At 62.2% G+C, this 11,547-nt stretch overlaps 1 protein-coding gene across 2 annotated transcripts; it reads right to left on the bottom strand.

Annotated features, from left to right (window-relative positions):
- Positions 1 to 997: 997 nt before the first annotated feature.
- Positions 998 to 11,446, bottom strand: GRK2 (G protein-coupled receptor kinase 2). Of its 2 annotated transcripts, none has more exons than XM_061443597.1 (21): positions 11,210 to 11,446; positions 7,753 to 7,829; positions 6,466 to 6,539; positions 6,080 to 6,181; positions 5,760 to 5,834; positions 5,341 to 5,402; positions 5,025 to 5,076; positions 4,678 to 4,769; positions 4,277 to 4,376; positions 4,106 to 4,184; positions 3,897 to 4,027; positions 3,466 to 3,560; positions 3,283 to 3,390; positions 3,139 to 3,205; positions 2,922 to 3,022; positions 2,785 to 2,851; positions 2,607 to 2,702; positions 2,360 to 2,522; positions 2,125 to 2,261; positions 1,867 to 1,977; positions 998 to 1,654 (listed from the first exon to the last, which is right to left on the bottom strand). In XM_061443597.1, the coding sequence occupies exons 1-21, from the start codon at positions 11,320 to 11,322 to the stop codon at positions 1,493 to 1,495; spliced, it is 2,064 nt and encodes a 687-aa protein (XP_061299581.1). In that variant the 5' UTR covers positions 11,323 to 11,446; the 3' UTR covers positions 998 to 1,492. The 2 variants fall into 2 exon arrangements, with proteins under 2 accessions (XP_061299581.1, XP_061299580.1); XM_061443596.1 differs by having other exon boundaries at positions 1,352 to 1,654; positions 1,867 to 1,980.
- Positions 11,447 to 11,547: the final 101 nt, after the last annotated feature.

The following is an 11,547-nucleotide window of genomic DNA, read 5'->3' as shown; positions in this document are numbered from 1 at the left end:
TGTCACCAGTCCCTCAGTGCTCCCGGGGTCTCCGGGCCCCCGGTCTTCCTGTACCTCCAGTCCTGTTACCTCAGAACCCTGATCCCGGTGCTCCCAGCGACCGGAACCGGCACAGGGGCAACGACAACCGGGATCGAACACCAAGGGGCACCGGCACCTGAGCAGCGCAGACATCGGCAGCGGGCACCGGGCGCGGCGGGGTGTGGGGCAACAGCAACCGGCATCCGGCCCCTGACACCGGCACTAACGGCGGTGCCTCAGGCACCGGGACCCTCCTTGCCCCGGCCCGGGCTGCTCCCGGGTCCCGGCACCCCCCTAATATTTCCCATTGCGATCCCTGTGGGGTCCCGGGGCTCCTCTCCCCTTTTCTGCCTTAAACCTCAGCCCCGGGGCAGGGACCGGGACCACCCAGGTTTGCTCCCATCCCCATCCCACCCCATCCCATCCTATCCCCATCCCCATCCCCATCCCATCCCCATCCCTTCTCCACCTCCCCCTCGAGCTGTTTTGCTCCATCCCTTGGCGCCGGCACAACCCCATCATCAGACACCCGAGAGTCCCCGCGCCGCAGGAATGCCGGGACGCCGGCCCGGCGCTGCCTGCGGGCTGGGTGCGGGCAGGGGAGGTGCTCCCTGCACATCCCCACAGCAAGATCAAGCCACACGACCCCCAGCACCCACCTTGCCCGAGACCTGCATCCCAAAGCAGGGGGCACAGGGGATGCCTGACCCCCCCCCGCCCCAATTCCATGGAGCCACACGAAGTTTTTCCACATTTTTACTATAAAACCTCTTTTTTTTTTGGCATTCTCACATCTCTGCTCATTAAAACCTCACTCACCAACAGCCCCGGCCCTGCCCGGTGCCAGCCCCCCCCCATCCCCGGTGTTACCCCTGAAGCAGAGCAACCGGGGACCAGCATTTACAGGGACCGCAGTGCGGCCCCAGCAGCTCCCCTCTCCCTCAGCCCCCTGTGCCCCTCAGCTTAGGGGGACGCTGGGAGTGTTTCCCTCCCCCTTACCCAAGGGGGTGGCAGGGGCAGAGCCGGGGGGCATGGGGGACCCGTGGCACCGTATTTACAGGGGTCCCCCTGGGGCACACTCACACCTTCACTCACTCACACCAAGGACTCGGCCCCCACACAAGGGGCAAAGGCGACGATGGGATGGGGAGGGATGAGCTGACCGGGTCCCTGCCCGGCCGGCGCTGGGCACCCCGCTCGCCCCATTTGGCACACACGGAGCGGTGGCGAAGCGGGTGGGCACGGAGCGGGGCCGCGGGGGCTACCTTCATCTGAGCCGGAGAGATGGGGGGGGGGACCACGCGCACCGGGGAGCTGTGCTGGAGCGTGGCCCCCAGCGCCAGCTCCGCAGCCGTGTCCCCTCCGAGGGAGACCGGCACCGGGCGTCCTCCGGGAGCCATGGGCACACGGGAACCCAACCCAATAAATAAGAGGAGGGACGGGGCTGGGATGGGGGGGCCGCAGGCAGCGGTCAGAGCCCGTTGGTGGAGCGCTGGATGAACGGCACTTTGCTGAGCTCCACCACGGGCGAGCGGGGCTTGTTCTGCATCCGCGGCACCCGCTGCAGGAGCTGCTGCGCCTGGCGCTGGGCGTCCCGCAGCTCCTTCCGCCACTGCACCAGCTCGGGGTCGCTCTGCGCAGGGCAGGGTACAGGTCACACACAAGGGGCTGCCCCCCAAGACTGCAGTGTTTGTGCCCCGTGGAGGGCTGAACATGCAGGGCTGGTGGGCAGCAGCAGGCAGGGGGTGGTGAGCGCCCAAGCGGGGTGGCACGGGTTGGTTAGCACCCAAAGGAGATGGGCAGGAGGTGGGGAGCGCCGGGCAGGGTGATGCAGGGCACACTCACATCGCACTGCAGCACGAACTGCTTGCCCCCGCGGATGCGGAGCAGGATGCACTTCCGCTCCTTCACCTGCGTCTCCTCCACCGAGTCGATCTCCTCCATGGTGAGCAGGGACTGCTGGGGGGACAGGCTCAGCCTGGCCCGTGCCTCACTGCGGTCACCCCATCCACATCCCCCCCAAAAGCCCTTCGCAGCGCCACAGCCGGCCCTGAGCACCCCTCAGCCCCATTCCCAGCACCCACGGGTGCTCGCCCGCCTTACCGGCGACTCGCCCTCCCCGCGCCACTCCAGGCGGTTGGGGAAGAGGTAGAAGTAGCGGCGTTGCCACTGCGTCAGGAAGGGGTTGCCCAGCTTGGCCATGTACCCGTGCATGATGCAGTCCTTGCCCATGGCGTACTCTGTGCCCGGCGCGCCGGGGGGAGGCAGGGTCAGCACTGGGGGCTGCTGTAGGCACACACACACACACATGGGGGGGGGGTCACCCGGCCCCACTCACCCTCCTCATGGCCCAACTGCTTGTTCTTGGCCTTCTTGCGAGCCTCCAGCTTGTCGGTGTCGGCGTTGACGGCCTCGAACACGGTCTCCGTCACCTCCTGCTGCCACCGCTCCGAGATGGTGAGCGGGAAGTTGCGGTACAGCTCCTGGTCGCTCTCCAGGAGCTGGCAGGGGACGGGCAGGAGGCTGGGTCAGGAGCCCGCTGTCGGCTCAGCACGGCCCCTGCTCGGCCCCTCCATCCCCTTTACCTTGATGCCTTTGGTGTCCTCCTCATCGAAGGAGCCGATGTCGAAGGCATCGGCCGCGTTCACCTCGCCGCGGGGTGGGATCAGGGGCGGTGGGTACTGCAGGCAGGGAGCGGGGTTTAGAGGGTGCTGCCTGCACCCCCCGCAGCCCTTCCTGCACCCCCGGAGCCCTCACCCTCACCTTCTGCAGGAAAACCATCTGCCAGTCCAGCCCCTTGAAGAAGGGCTCCTCCTTCACCTCCTGAGCCCTGGGGAGCGAGCGGGGTGAGCGCTGCAGGCTCCTGCCCTGCCTGCCTGCCCCAGCCCACCAGCACTCACCCGCGGCCCATGCAGCCCAGGCGCCGGTTCACGTCCCGCTGCAGCAGCCCCTCGAGCAGGGAACGGAGCTCCGGGGAGAAGGAATCGGGCAGCTCGACGGCCTGGGGGACAGGACACGGTCACCAAGGCCACCACGGAGCACGCGAGCACCAAGGCACGACGGGGGACAGGGATGCTCCGCGTGCACCGACCCACACGGGGATGGGCCCCAGCTCACCATGGTGAGGGTCATACGGTCGATCTCATGCTTGTCCTTGGTCTTGTGCTGCCGAAAGGGGCTGTGGCTGCGGTGGTGAGGGGAGAAGGGACTCAGCGGTGCCCATCCACACCCCCCGGTGCCCAGCGGTGCCTGCACACTCACCCCCGGAGCAGCTTGAAGAGCATGCAGCCCAGTGAGAACCAGTCGGCGCTGCTGTCGTATGCCACTCCTTTCTGCAGCACCTCCGGAGCCATGTACCCATGGGTGCCCCTGTAGGGCACAGAGCGGGCTCGGGGGCTGTGCCAGGCCAGGGGTTCAGGGCTTTGGGGGTGCAGGCACACTCACACACTGGCATGAGGCTTCTTCTTGGAGAAGTCACAGGCCAGGCCCAGGTCTGAGATGCGGACGTGCCCAAACTCGTCCAGGAGGATGTTTGCTGGCTGCCAAGATATGGGGTGATCCTTGAGCCCGAGCGCTGGCAGCAGGGCTGCGGGTGCCCCATGGGGTGCTCTGTGGGGTTTGGGGGTGTCCACAGCACTGAGGGGCCTGTGGGACTGGGAAGTGCCACTGGAGTCCCCCGTCTCCCCCCACCCCGAAGTCTCAGGGTACCTGTGGAGTTTGGGGGGTTCCTGCAGGGTCATGGGTGGCCACAGGACCTGAGGGTGCCCTCTGGGCTTGGGGGATGCCACAGGGTGTGCGGATGTCTGTGACACCCATGGGTGCCCACGGGGTGCAGGAGGTGCCCACAGGGGCGTGTGTGAGCACGGGGTGGTCACCTTGAGGTCTCGGTACACCACGAAGCGGCTGTGCATGTGCTCCAGGCCCAGGATGATCTCAGCTGCGTAGAACCTCATCTCTGCCTCCGAGAAGACTCCGTGCTGGGACAGGTGATAATGCAGGTCTCCCCCTGTGACAACAGGGACCAGCTCTCACCCTGGTACTGCTCTCTGTGCGCAAGGGGTCCATGGGGACCGGGGCTTCTCACCATTCATGAGGTCGAGGATGAAGCTGAGCTTGTCGGGCGTGTGGAAGGCGTAGGACATGCACACGATGAAGGGGCAGTCCTGGCAGGAGAGGCAGGGTCAGGCAGTGCTGGTGGTGCCCCAGGGACACCATCCCTCGGTGTCCCCGTCCCCAGAGCCCCGTGTCCCCTCACCCCGGTGCTGACGAGGGACAACATGATGCGCTCGTTGAGGGCCAGGGTCTCGCCCTGCTTCATCTTGATGCGTTTCTTGTCCAAGCACTTCATGGCGTACCTGGAGGCAGAGAGTCCCTGCAGGGTCCTGCCTCGGTGCCACCATCACCGTGTCACCACGGCTACACCAGAGCCGGCACCCGCGGCCACATCACCGCATCCAGCTCCCACCCACGGCCATGACGTCCTTGGATCCCCCAGAGCCCCGTAGCCATGGCAATACTTCCGCAAGCCCCTAACATCTGTTGTCATGGCAACACGGCTGCAGATGCCCTGGGGACCACCACCACAGCCCCAGTGTACCCCTCCAAATCCCCCCGCCCTTTATGGATCCCTATGGAGCATCCCCCTGCCCCAGTTACATTTTGCCTGTATCCGCTTTCCGGCAGCCGTAGACCTCCCCGAATCCGCCGCGGCCGATGATCCGGTGAACGCTGAAGTCGTTCATGGTGAGCTGGAGGTGGGGAAGGAGGAGATGGGGGTGAGCGTGGACACCGGGGTGCTGCAGGACCTGCCCTGCACCGAGAGCCGGGTGTGCTCATGGTGATGGTGTCTCACACCCTGCCTCAGCTTCCCGGGGTGAGGACACGGAGGCTGCTCCTCGTGTCCTCATGTGGAAGAGCCACGGGTGACTGAGAGCCCAAGGGGGGGTGTGAGGGTGCCCCTGCACCCGTGCCCCCCACCCTGAGGCGCAGGTGCCCCCACTCACATGGATGTTCAGCTCCACGTTCTTCCACTGGCAGAACCGTGTGAACTTGTCACTGCAAGGAAGCACAGAGAGGGCAGGAGTGGAGCCCCTGCAGGAACCCCAACCCCAAGACCCATCTCCCTGGGGGCAGGCAGCACCCGCCGGGACCCCTGTGTGAGGACAGAGAGACCCATGGGGATGAGAAGGGTCTCCCAGGTCCCTGGCCTAGGGATAGACACCCCCGAAGCTCAGCCTAACAAGGGACCCCCTGGTCCCTCTCTGGGCCAGGACAGTGGGATGGGACACCCGGATCCATGCGGGAATTCCCTCCTCTCACCTCTCAATGAACTTCTGGAAGATGCCTCCCCGCAGGTTCTGGCAGATCTCCTCAATGTAAGGCTGGGGGGACACAGGGCTCAGTGATGGGTGCTCGGGGCCACCCAGGGCACCCCTGTACCCCTCAGGTCCCATCATTACGTGAGGTCTCCTCCTCTCCGTAGATGTCACATATCCCCACTGCCACCCCGCCACTGCCAGGCCCTGGGCTCCCCACTGTCACCCCAGGTCACCTTTAGGTCCAGGGTCCCAGTCAGCATCCTCTGAGCAGCCCCCCTATTACCCCCAGCAACCCCTTCACTCCCAATCTACTGGGACCCCCCTCACCATCCTTTGGGGTCCCATCACCCCCGGCCTCCTGGACGGGGTAACCAACCCCTGGGGTAGCAGAGGTGTCAGGGCCACCCGGGTGATGCCCACCTGGAAGAGGTCCGGGGGCACCTGCTTCTTGCTCAGGCGGCTCTGGACGTGCTCCGTGGCACTCTTGGAGAAGGGCTGTGGGGTGAGATGGGGCCGTGTCACCCGGGGCTGATGGGCACAGGGATAAGACAGCCCCCAGGGAGCCAGGCAGGGCTGCGCAAGGAAGGGAACCCACGGAGGAGCCCCCACCCATAGGGGTCTGTGTCTCCCAGCACAGTCAGGGATGGGTTGGGAGCTCCACCTGAAGACGCTGGGTACCAGACCCATGGGTGCATCCCTCCCGGCTGCTCTGGGGACACCCCCAGCATCCCCGCACTCACATGGGAGCAGGCCAGCAGCTCCTTCATGATGTAATGGTCGAAGATGTGGCGGCTCCGGGTGCTCCGCTCCTCCTCCGAGTCCAGCTTCTCATACTTCTTGATCTGGCAAAGACCCAGCTCCCGTGGCACAGGGGCACAGCACCGCGCCATGGGGGCCAACCCTCACCCCACACCGGGCAGGCACAGCCCAGGGGACCATGGCCCCAGCTCATCTGGGCACCACGTCCCCTGGGCACCCAGAGCATCACCTCCTGGCCCCTCTGGGTGTCCCTTGGGTACTCTGCATGCTCTTGGTACCATGGCAGTGCACCCCGTAGGTACCAAATCCCACCCCAAACCCTCCTTGTGAAGATGGGGTTCGTCGGGATGGGTCCCCCCCATCTCACCTCCTCATAAAACTCCATCAGGGGCTTGGCCTCCTCTGCCTGGTTAAAGGCGAAGTCCCGGAAGAGCAGGTACCCTGGCAGGGACAGAGCCATGTGTGAGAGCTGCCTGCCCCACAGCGGCCCTGTGTGCCCCATAGCACAGGCCAAGGGGCACAGGGATGTCCCCTGGGCCTGAAGGTCCCCGCAGCCACCCCCACAGCAGGTCTGGGGAAGTGCCAAGGAGGGAACCAGAGACAAAGACACCAGCGGGCACAGGGTGCTATAGGTCGCTGTGGGGCAGGGGTGTGGTGGAGACGTTGATGCAATGGGGTCGTAGTGGGGCAGGGGTAGAGGGGTGCAGTGTGGTTGCAGTGGGGCAGGGGCACAGGGGTGCAGTAGGGCAGGGTCGCAGTGTGGCCGCAGTGCGGGAAAGGCACAGGGGTGCAGAGGGGCAGGGGTGCAGTGTGGTTGCAGTGGGGCAGGGGCGCAGTGTGGCTGCAGTGTGGCAAAGGCACAGGGGTGCAGTGTGGCTGCAGTGGGGCAGGGGCACAGGGGTGCAGTATGGCTGCAGTGGGGCAGGGTTGCAGTGTGGCTGCAGGGGGGCAGTGGCACACGGGTGCAGTGAGGCAGGATTGCAGTGTGGGTGCAGTGGGGCAGGGGTTGCAGTGTGGCTGCAGGGGGGCAGTGGTATGGGGTTGCAGTGGGGCAGGGGTTGCAGTGTGGCTGCAGTGGGGCAGGGTTGCAGTGTGGCTGCAGGGGGGCAGGGTTGCAGTGTGGGTGCAGTGGGGCAGTGTTGCAGTGTGGGTGCAGTGGGGCAGGGTTGCAGTGTGGCTGCAGGGGGGGGAAGGTTGCAGTGTGGGTGCAGTGGGGCAGGGTTGCAGTGTGGGTGCAGTGGGGCAGTGGGGCAGGGTTGCAGCGTGGCTGCAGTGTGGCAGGGTTGCAGTGTGGGTGCAGTGGGGCAGTGGGGCAGGGTTGCAGTGTGGCTGCAGTGTGGCTGCAGTGGGGCAGGGTTGCAGCGTGGCTGCAGTGGGGCAGGGGCACTGTGGAACGGCTGCCATGGGGCGGACGTACCCGGAAACCACCAGAGCCAGTGGGAGGAAGCGAGAGGCGCTTCCTGCCCCGCACGGTTTGCGCTGGGGAAGTGACGGGGGCAGGGGGGCCGTGGGGCTGTGTCACGCAGCCCCCAGTGCCCCGCCACAGCCCCTCACCTCCCCTAGGCCCTGCCAGGGGCAGCAGCCACGGCCACTGGCACGGGTGCCACCGACCCACTGCTCCCAGTGCCCCCCAGTGCCCCCGGTCCCCACTCACCGATCTTCTGCGTGAAGATCTTGTCGAACGTCAGCTCCCCCCGGTCCTCCAGGTACTTCTGCATCACGCTGCGGATGCTTGGGGGGGGCACCGGAGGGGATCAGCCCCCCCTGTGCCCCTCCAAATACACCCCCATGCACCCACCGTGCCCCTCCTCTCCCACGTCCCCATCCCCGCTGGCACGAGCATCCTCCCCTCCGGTGCGGGTGCCCCATGGCGCTGGGCTCCGGTAAGGGTCAGGCACTGGGGCCTAAGGGAGGGATGCCCGAGGCCCTGTGGTGCCTGTGAGGGCAGTGGGGTCTCAGTGGTGCCCATCGGTGCCCTCAGCCCCAGAGCAGGGGGGTCTGGCAGCGGGTGCCCGGGTGCGTGTGTGTGACAGGCTGGGTGTGCTGCGGGTGTTGTGTCAGGCTGTTGGGCAGGGCGAGGGTGCTGTGCTGCTGGCACGGGCTCCCTGCCTTGGGTTGGGCACAGGGCAGCGTGGGCTGGGTGTGCAAAGGGAAGCTGGGAACAGGAAGGTGGGGTGGGAGCAACACTGTGCATGCGTGTACATGTGTATGTGTGTGTATGGGGGGGGTGTGTGTGTATGGGTGTGTGTGCATGTGTACATGTGTATGTGTGTGTATGGGGGTGTGTGTGTGTGTATGGGAGTGTGTGCGTGTGTATGTGTGTATGTGTGTGTATGGGTGTGTGTGTGTGTGTGTATGGGTGTGTGTGCATGTGTACGTGTGTATGTGTGTGTATGGGTGTGTGTGTGTATGGGTGTGTGTGCATGTGTACGTGTGTATATGTGTGTGTGTGTGTATGGGTGTGTGTGCATGTGTACGTGTGTACGTGTGTGTGTGTGTGTATGGGTGTGTGTGCATGTGTACGTGTGTATGTGTGTGTGTGTGTGTATGGGTGTGTGTGCATGTGTACGTGTGTATATGGGTGTATGTGTATGTGTGTATGGGTGTGTGTGCGTGTGCATGTGTTTGTGTACATGTGTATGTGTGTATGGGTGTGTGTGTGTGCATGTGTGTGTGTGTTTGTGTGTACATGTGTACGTGTGTATGTGTGTATGGGTGTGTGTATGGGTGTGTGTGCGTGTTTGTGTGTACATGTGTATGTGTGTATGGGTGTGTGTGTGTGTATGGGTGTGTGTGCATGTGTCTCTGTGTGTGTATGTGTATGTGTGTGTGTATGTGTATGTGTGTGTGTGTACATGTGTATGTGTGTATGTGTATGTATGTGTATGTATGGGTGTATGTGTGTGTGTATGTGTGTATGTGTATGTGTGTGTCTGTGTACATGTGTATGTGTATGTATGGGTGTATGTGTGTGTGTGTATGTGTGTATGTGTATGTATGGGTGTATGTGTGTGTATGTGTGTGTGTACATGTGTATGTGTGTGTGTGCATGCGTGTGTGCATGTGTGTATGTGTGTGTATGTACATGTCCATGTGTGTGCATTTGTGTGTGCAGGTGTGTGTGCACGTGTATGCGCGTGTATGTCTGTGTATGTATGTGTGCGAATGTGTATGTGTATGTATGTGTGTGCATGTGTGTGTATGCATGTGTGCATGTGTGTGTGTGCATATGTGCATGCATGCATGTGTGTGTGCAGAGGGAGGGCAGAGTCCAGTGCTGAGCCCTTCCATGTGTGCGCTAAAGTGCACAGTGTGAACATAGACCCAGACCCACAGCATCATGGGATGGGATGGGATGGGATGGGATGAAGGGACCTTAAAGCTCCTCCAGCTCCAACCCCAACCCCTTCCACTGGAGCAGCTTGCTCCAAGCCCCTGGGTCCAACCTGCCCTTGAGCACTGCCAGGCACACACGTGTACATACAGAGACACACGGGTGTGTACATACACAGGCACACACATATGTACATACACAGGCACACACATATGTACATACACAGGCACACACATACCTACATAGATACACAGACACACATGTATGTACATACACAGGCACACAGGTGTGTACATATACAGGCACACACATATGTACATACATACACAGACACACATGTATGTACATACAAAGGAACACAGGTGTGTACATATACAGGCACACACATGGGCACATAGACACATACATGTGTACATACAGACACACGTGTGTACATATACAGGCACACACATGTGTACACAGACACATACATGTGCATATACACAGACACGGGTGTACATAAACAGGCACATGTGTACATAAACAGGCCCACACGTGTGTACATATACAGACATGTGCGTACATACACAGACACAGGTGTGTATACACACAGCCACGCATGTGTACATACACGGGCACACGTGTGTACACACATGGACACACAGGTATGTACACACACAGCCACTCACGTGAGTACACACACAGACACACATGTACACACACAGCCGCTCACGTGTGTACATATACAAGCATGTGTGTACATACAGGCACACATATGTACACACAGAACCACGTGTACACACACGGACACACATCTGTACACACATGGACACACAGGTGTGTACACACACGTACACACGCATGTACACACACGTACACGCCTGTACACACACGTACACGCATGTACACACACACGTACACACACGTACACACATGTACACACACACGTACATACACATGTACACACACGTACACACACTTGTACACACACGTACACACACGTACGCACATGTACACACACGTGTACACACACATGTACACACGTACACACACGTGTACACACACGTACACACGTGTACACACGTACACACACATGTACACTCACGTACACACGTACACACACATGCACACACACGTACACACACGTGCACACACACGTACACACACATGCACACACATGTACACACGTGTACACACGTGCACACACACACGTACACACGTGCACACACACGTACACACACACGTACACACACACGTACACACATGCACACACACGTACACACATGCACACACACACGTACACACACACACACGTACACACATGCACACACACACGTACACACGTACACACACGTACACACACACGTACACACACACACACGTACACACGTACACACGTACACACACACACACGTACACATACACACACACACGTACACACACACACGTACACACACACACACGTACACATACACACACACACGTACACACACACACGTACACACACGTACACACGTACACACGTACACACACACACACACACGTACACACACACACACGTACACATACACACACACACGTACACACACGTACACACGTACACACACACACACGTACACACACACACGTACACACACGTACACACGTACACACACACACGTACACACACACGTACAGGCGTGTGCAGGGCTGCGCGTGCGAGCCGAGGTGGTGTCGGCGCACACCGGAGCGGGCCGGGGCAGTCTGAGGTGGGGGGGTGGTGGTGGTGGTGGTGTCCGGGTGCCGGTGCCGCTCTCACCTGGGCTCGGGCAGCAGGATCCTCTTGCTGGCGCGGGCGGCGGGCGCGGCGCGGCTCTTCTCCATGGCCATCAGGTAGCTCACGTCCGCCAGCACCGCCTCCAGGTCCGCCATCTTGCGCCGCGCCGCCGGACCCGCCGCCCACCACCACCACCGCCACCGGACCGGACCCGCAGCCGGACCCCGACCCGCACGGACCCGGAACCGGAACCGAGCCCCGGAACCGGAACCGGGACACGCGCGGTCGTCGTCTTTCACTGCCCCCCCCCCCCCACCCCCCCACCCCCCCGGTGCGGTGCGGGCGGCAGCGGCAGCGCCGGGGCTCAGCGCTGGGGCGGG

This window comes from Pezoporus flaviventris, unplaced genomic scaffold, assembly GCF_033815535.1.
Source record: "Pezoporus flaviventris isolate CSIRO_AGI_PZ_B2104156 unplaced genomic scaffold, CSIRO_AGI_Pfla_v1 ptg000436l, whole genome shotgun sequence".
Lineage (NCBI taxonomy): Eukaryota > Metazoa > Chordata > Aves > Psittaciformes > Psittacidae > Pezoporus > Pezoporus flaviventris.
Note: the sequence above shows the minus strand (reverse complement) of the source record. Positions and strands in the feature narration are given on the sequence as shown.

Bases quoted from the DNA above. Each gene is read 5' to 3' on its own strand.
- GRK2 (XM_061443596.1), bottom strand. From the start codon at position 11,322: ATGGCGGACCTGGAGGCGGTGCTGGCGGACGTGAGCTACCTGATGGCC. The intron at 5,835-6,079 runs GTGAGTGCGGGG...CTCACCCCACAG, and splicing joins AGCTGCTGGCCTGCTCCCAT to CCCTTCTCCAAGAGTGCCAC. The intron at 2,523-2,606 runs GTAAAGGGGATG...GTCCCCTGCCAG, and splicing joins AGGACACCAAAGGCATCAAG to CTCCTGGAGAGCGACCAGGA.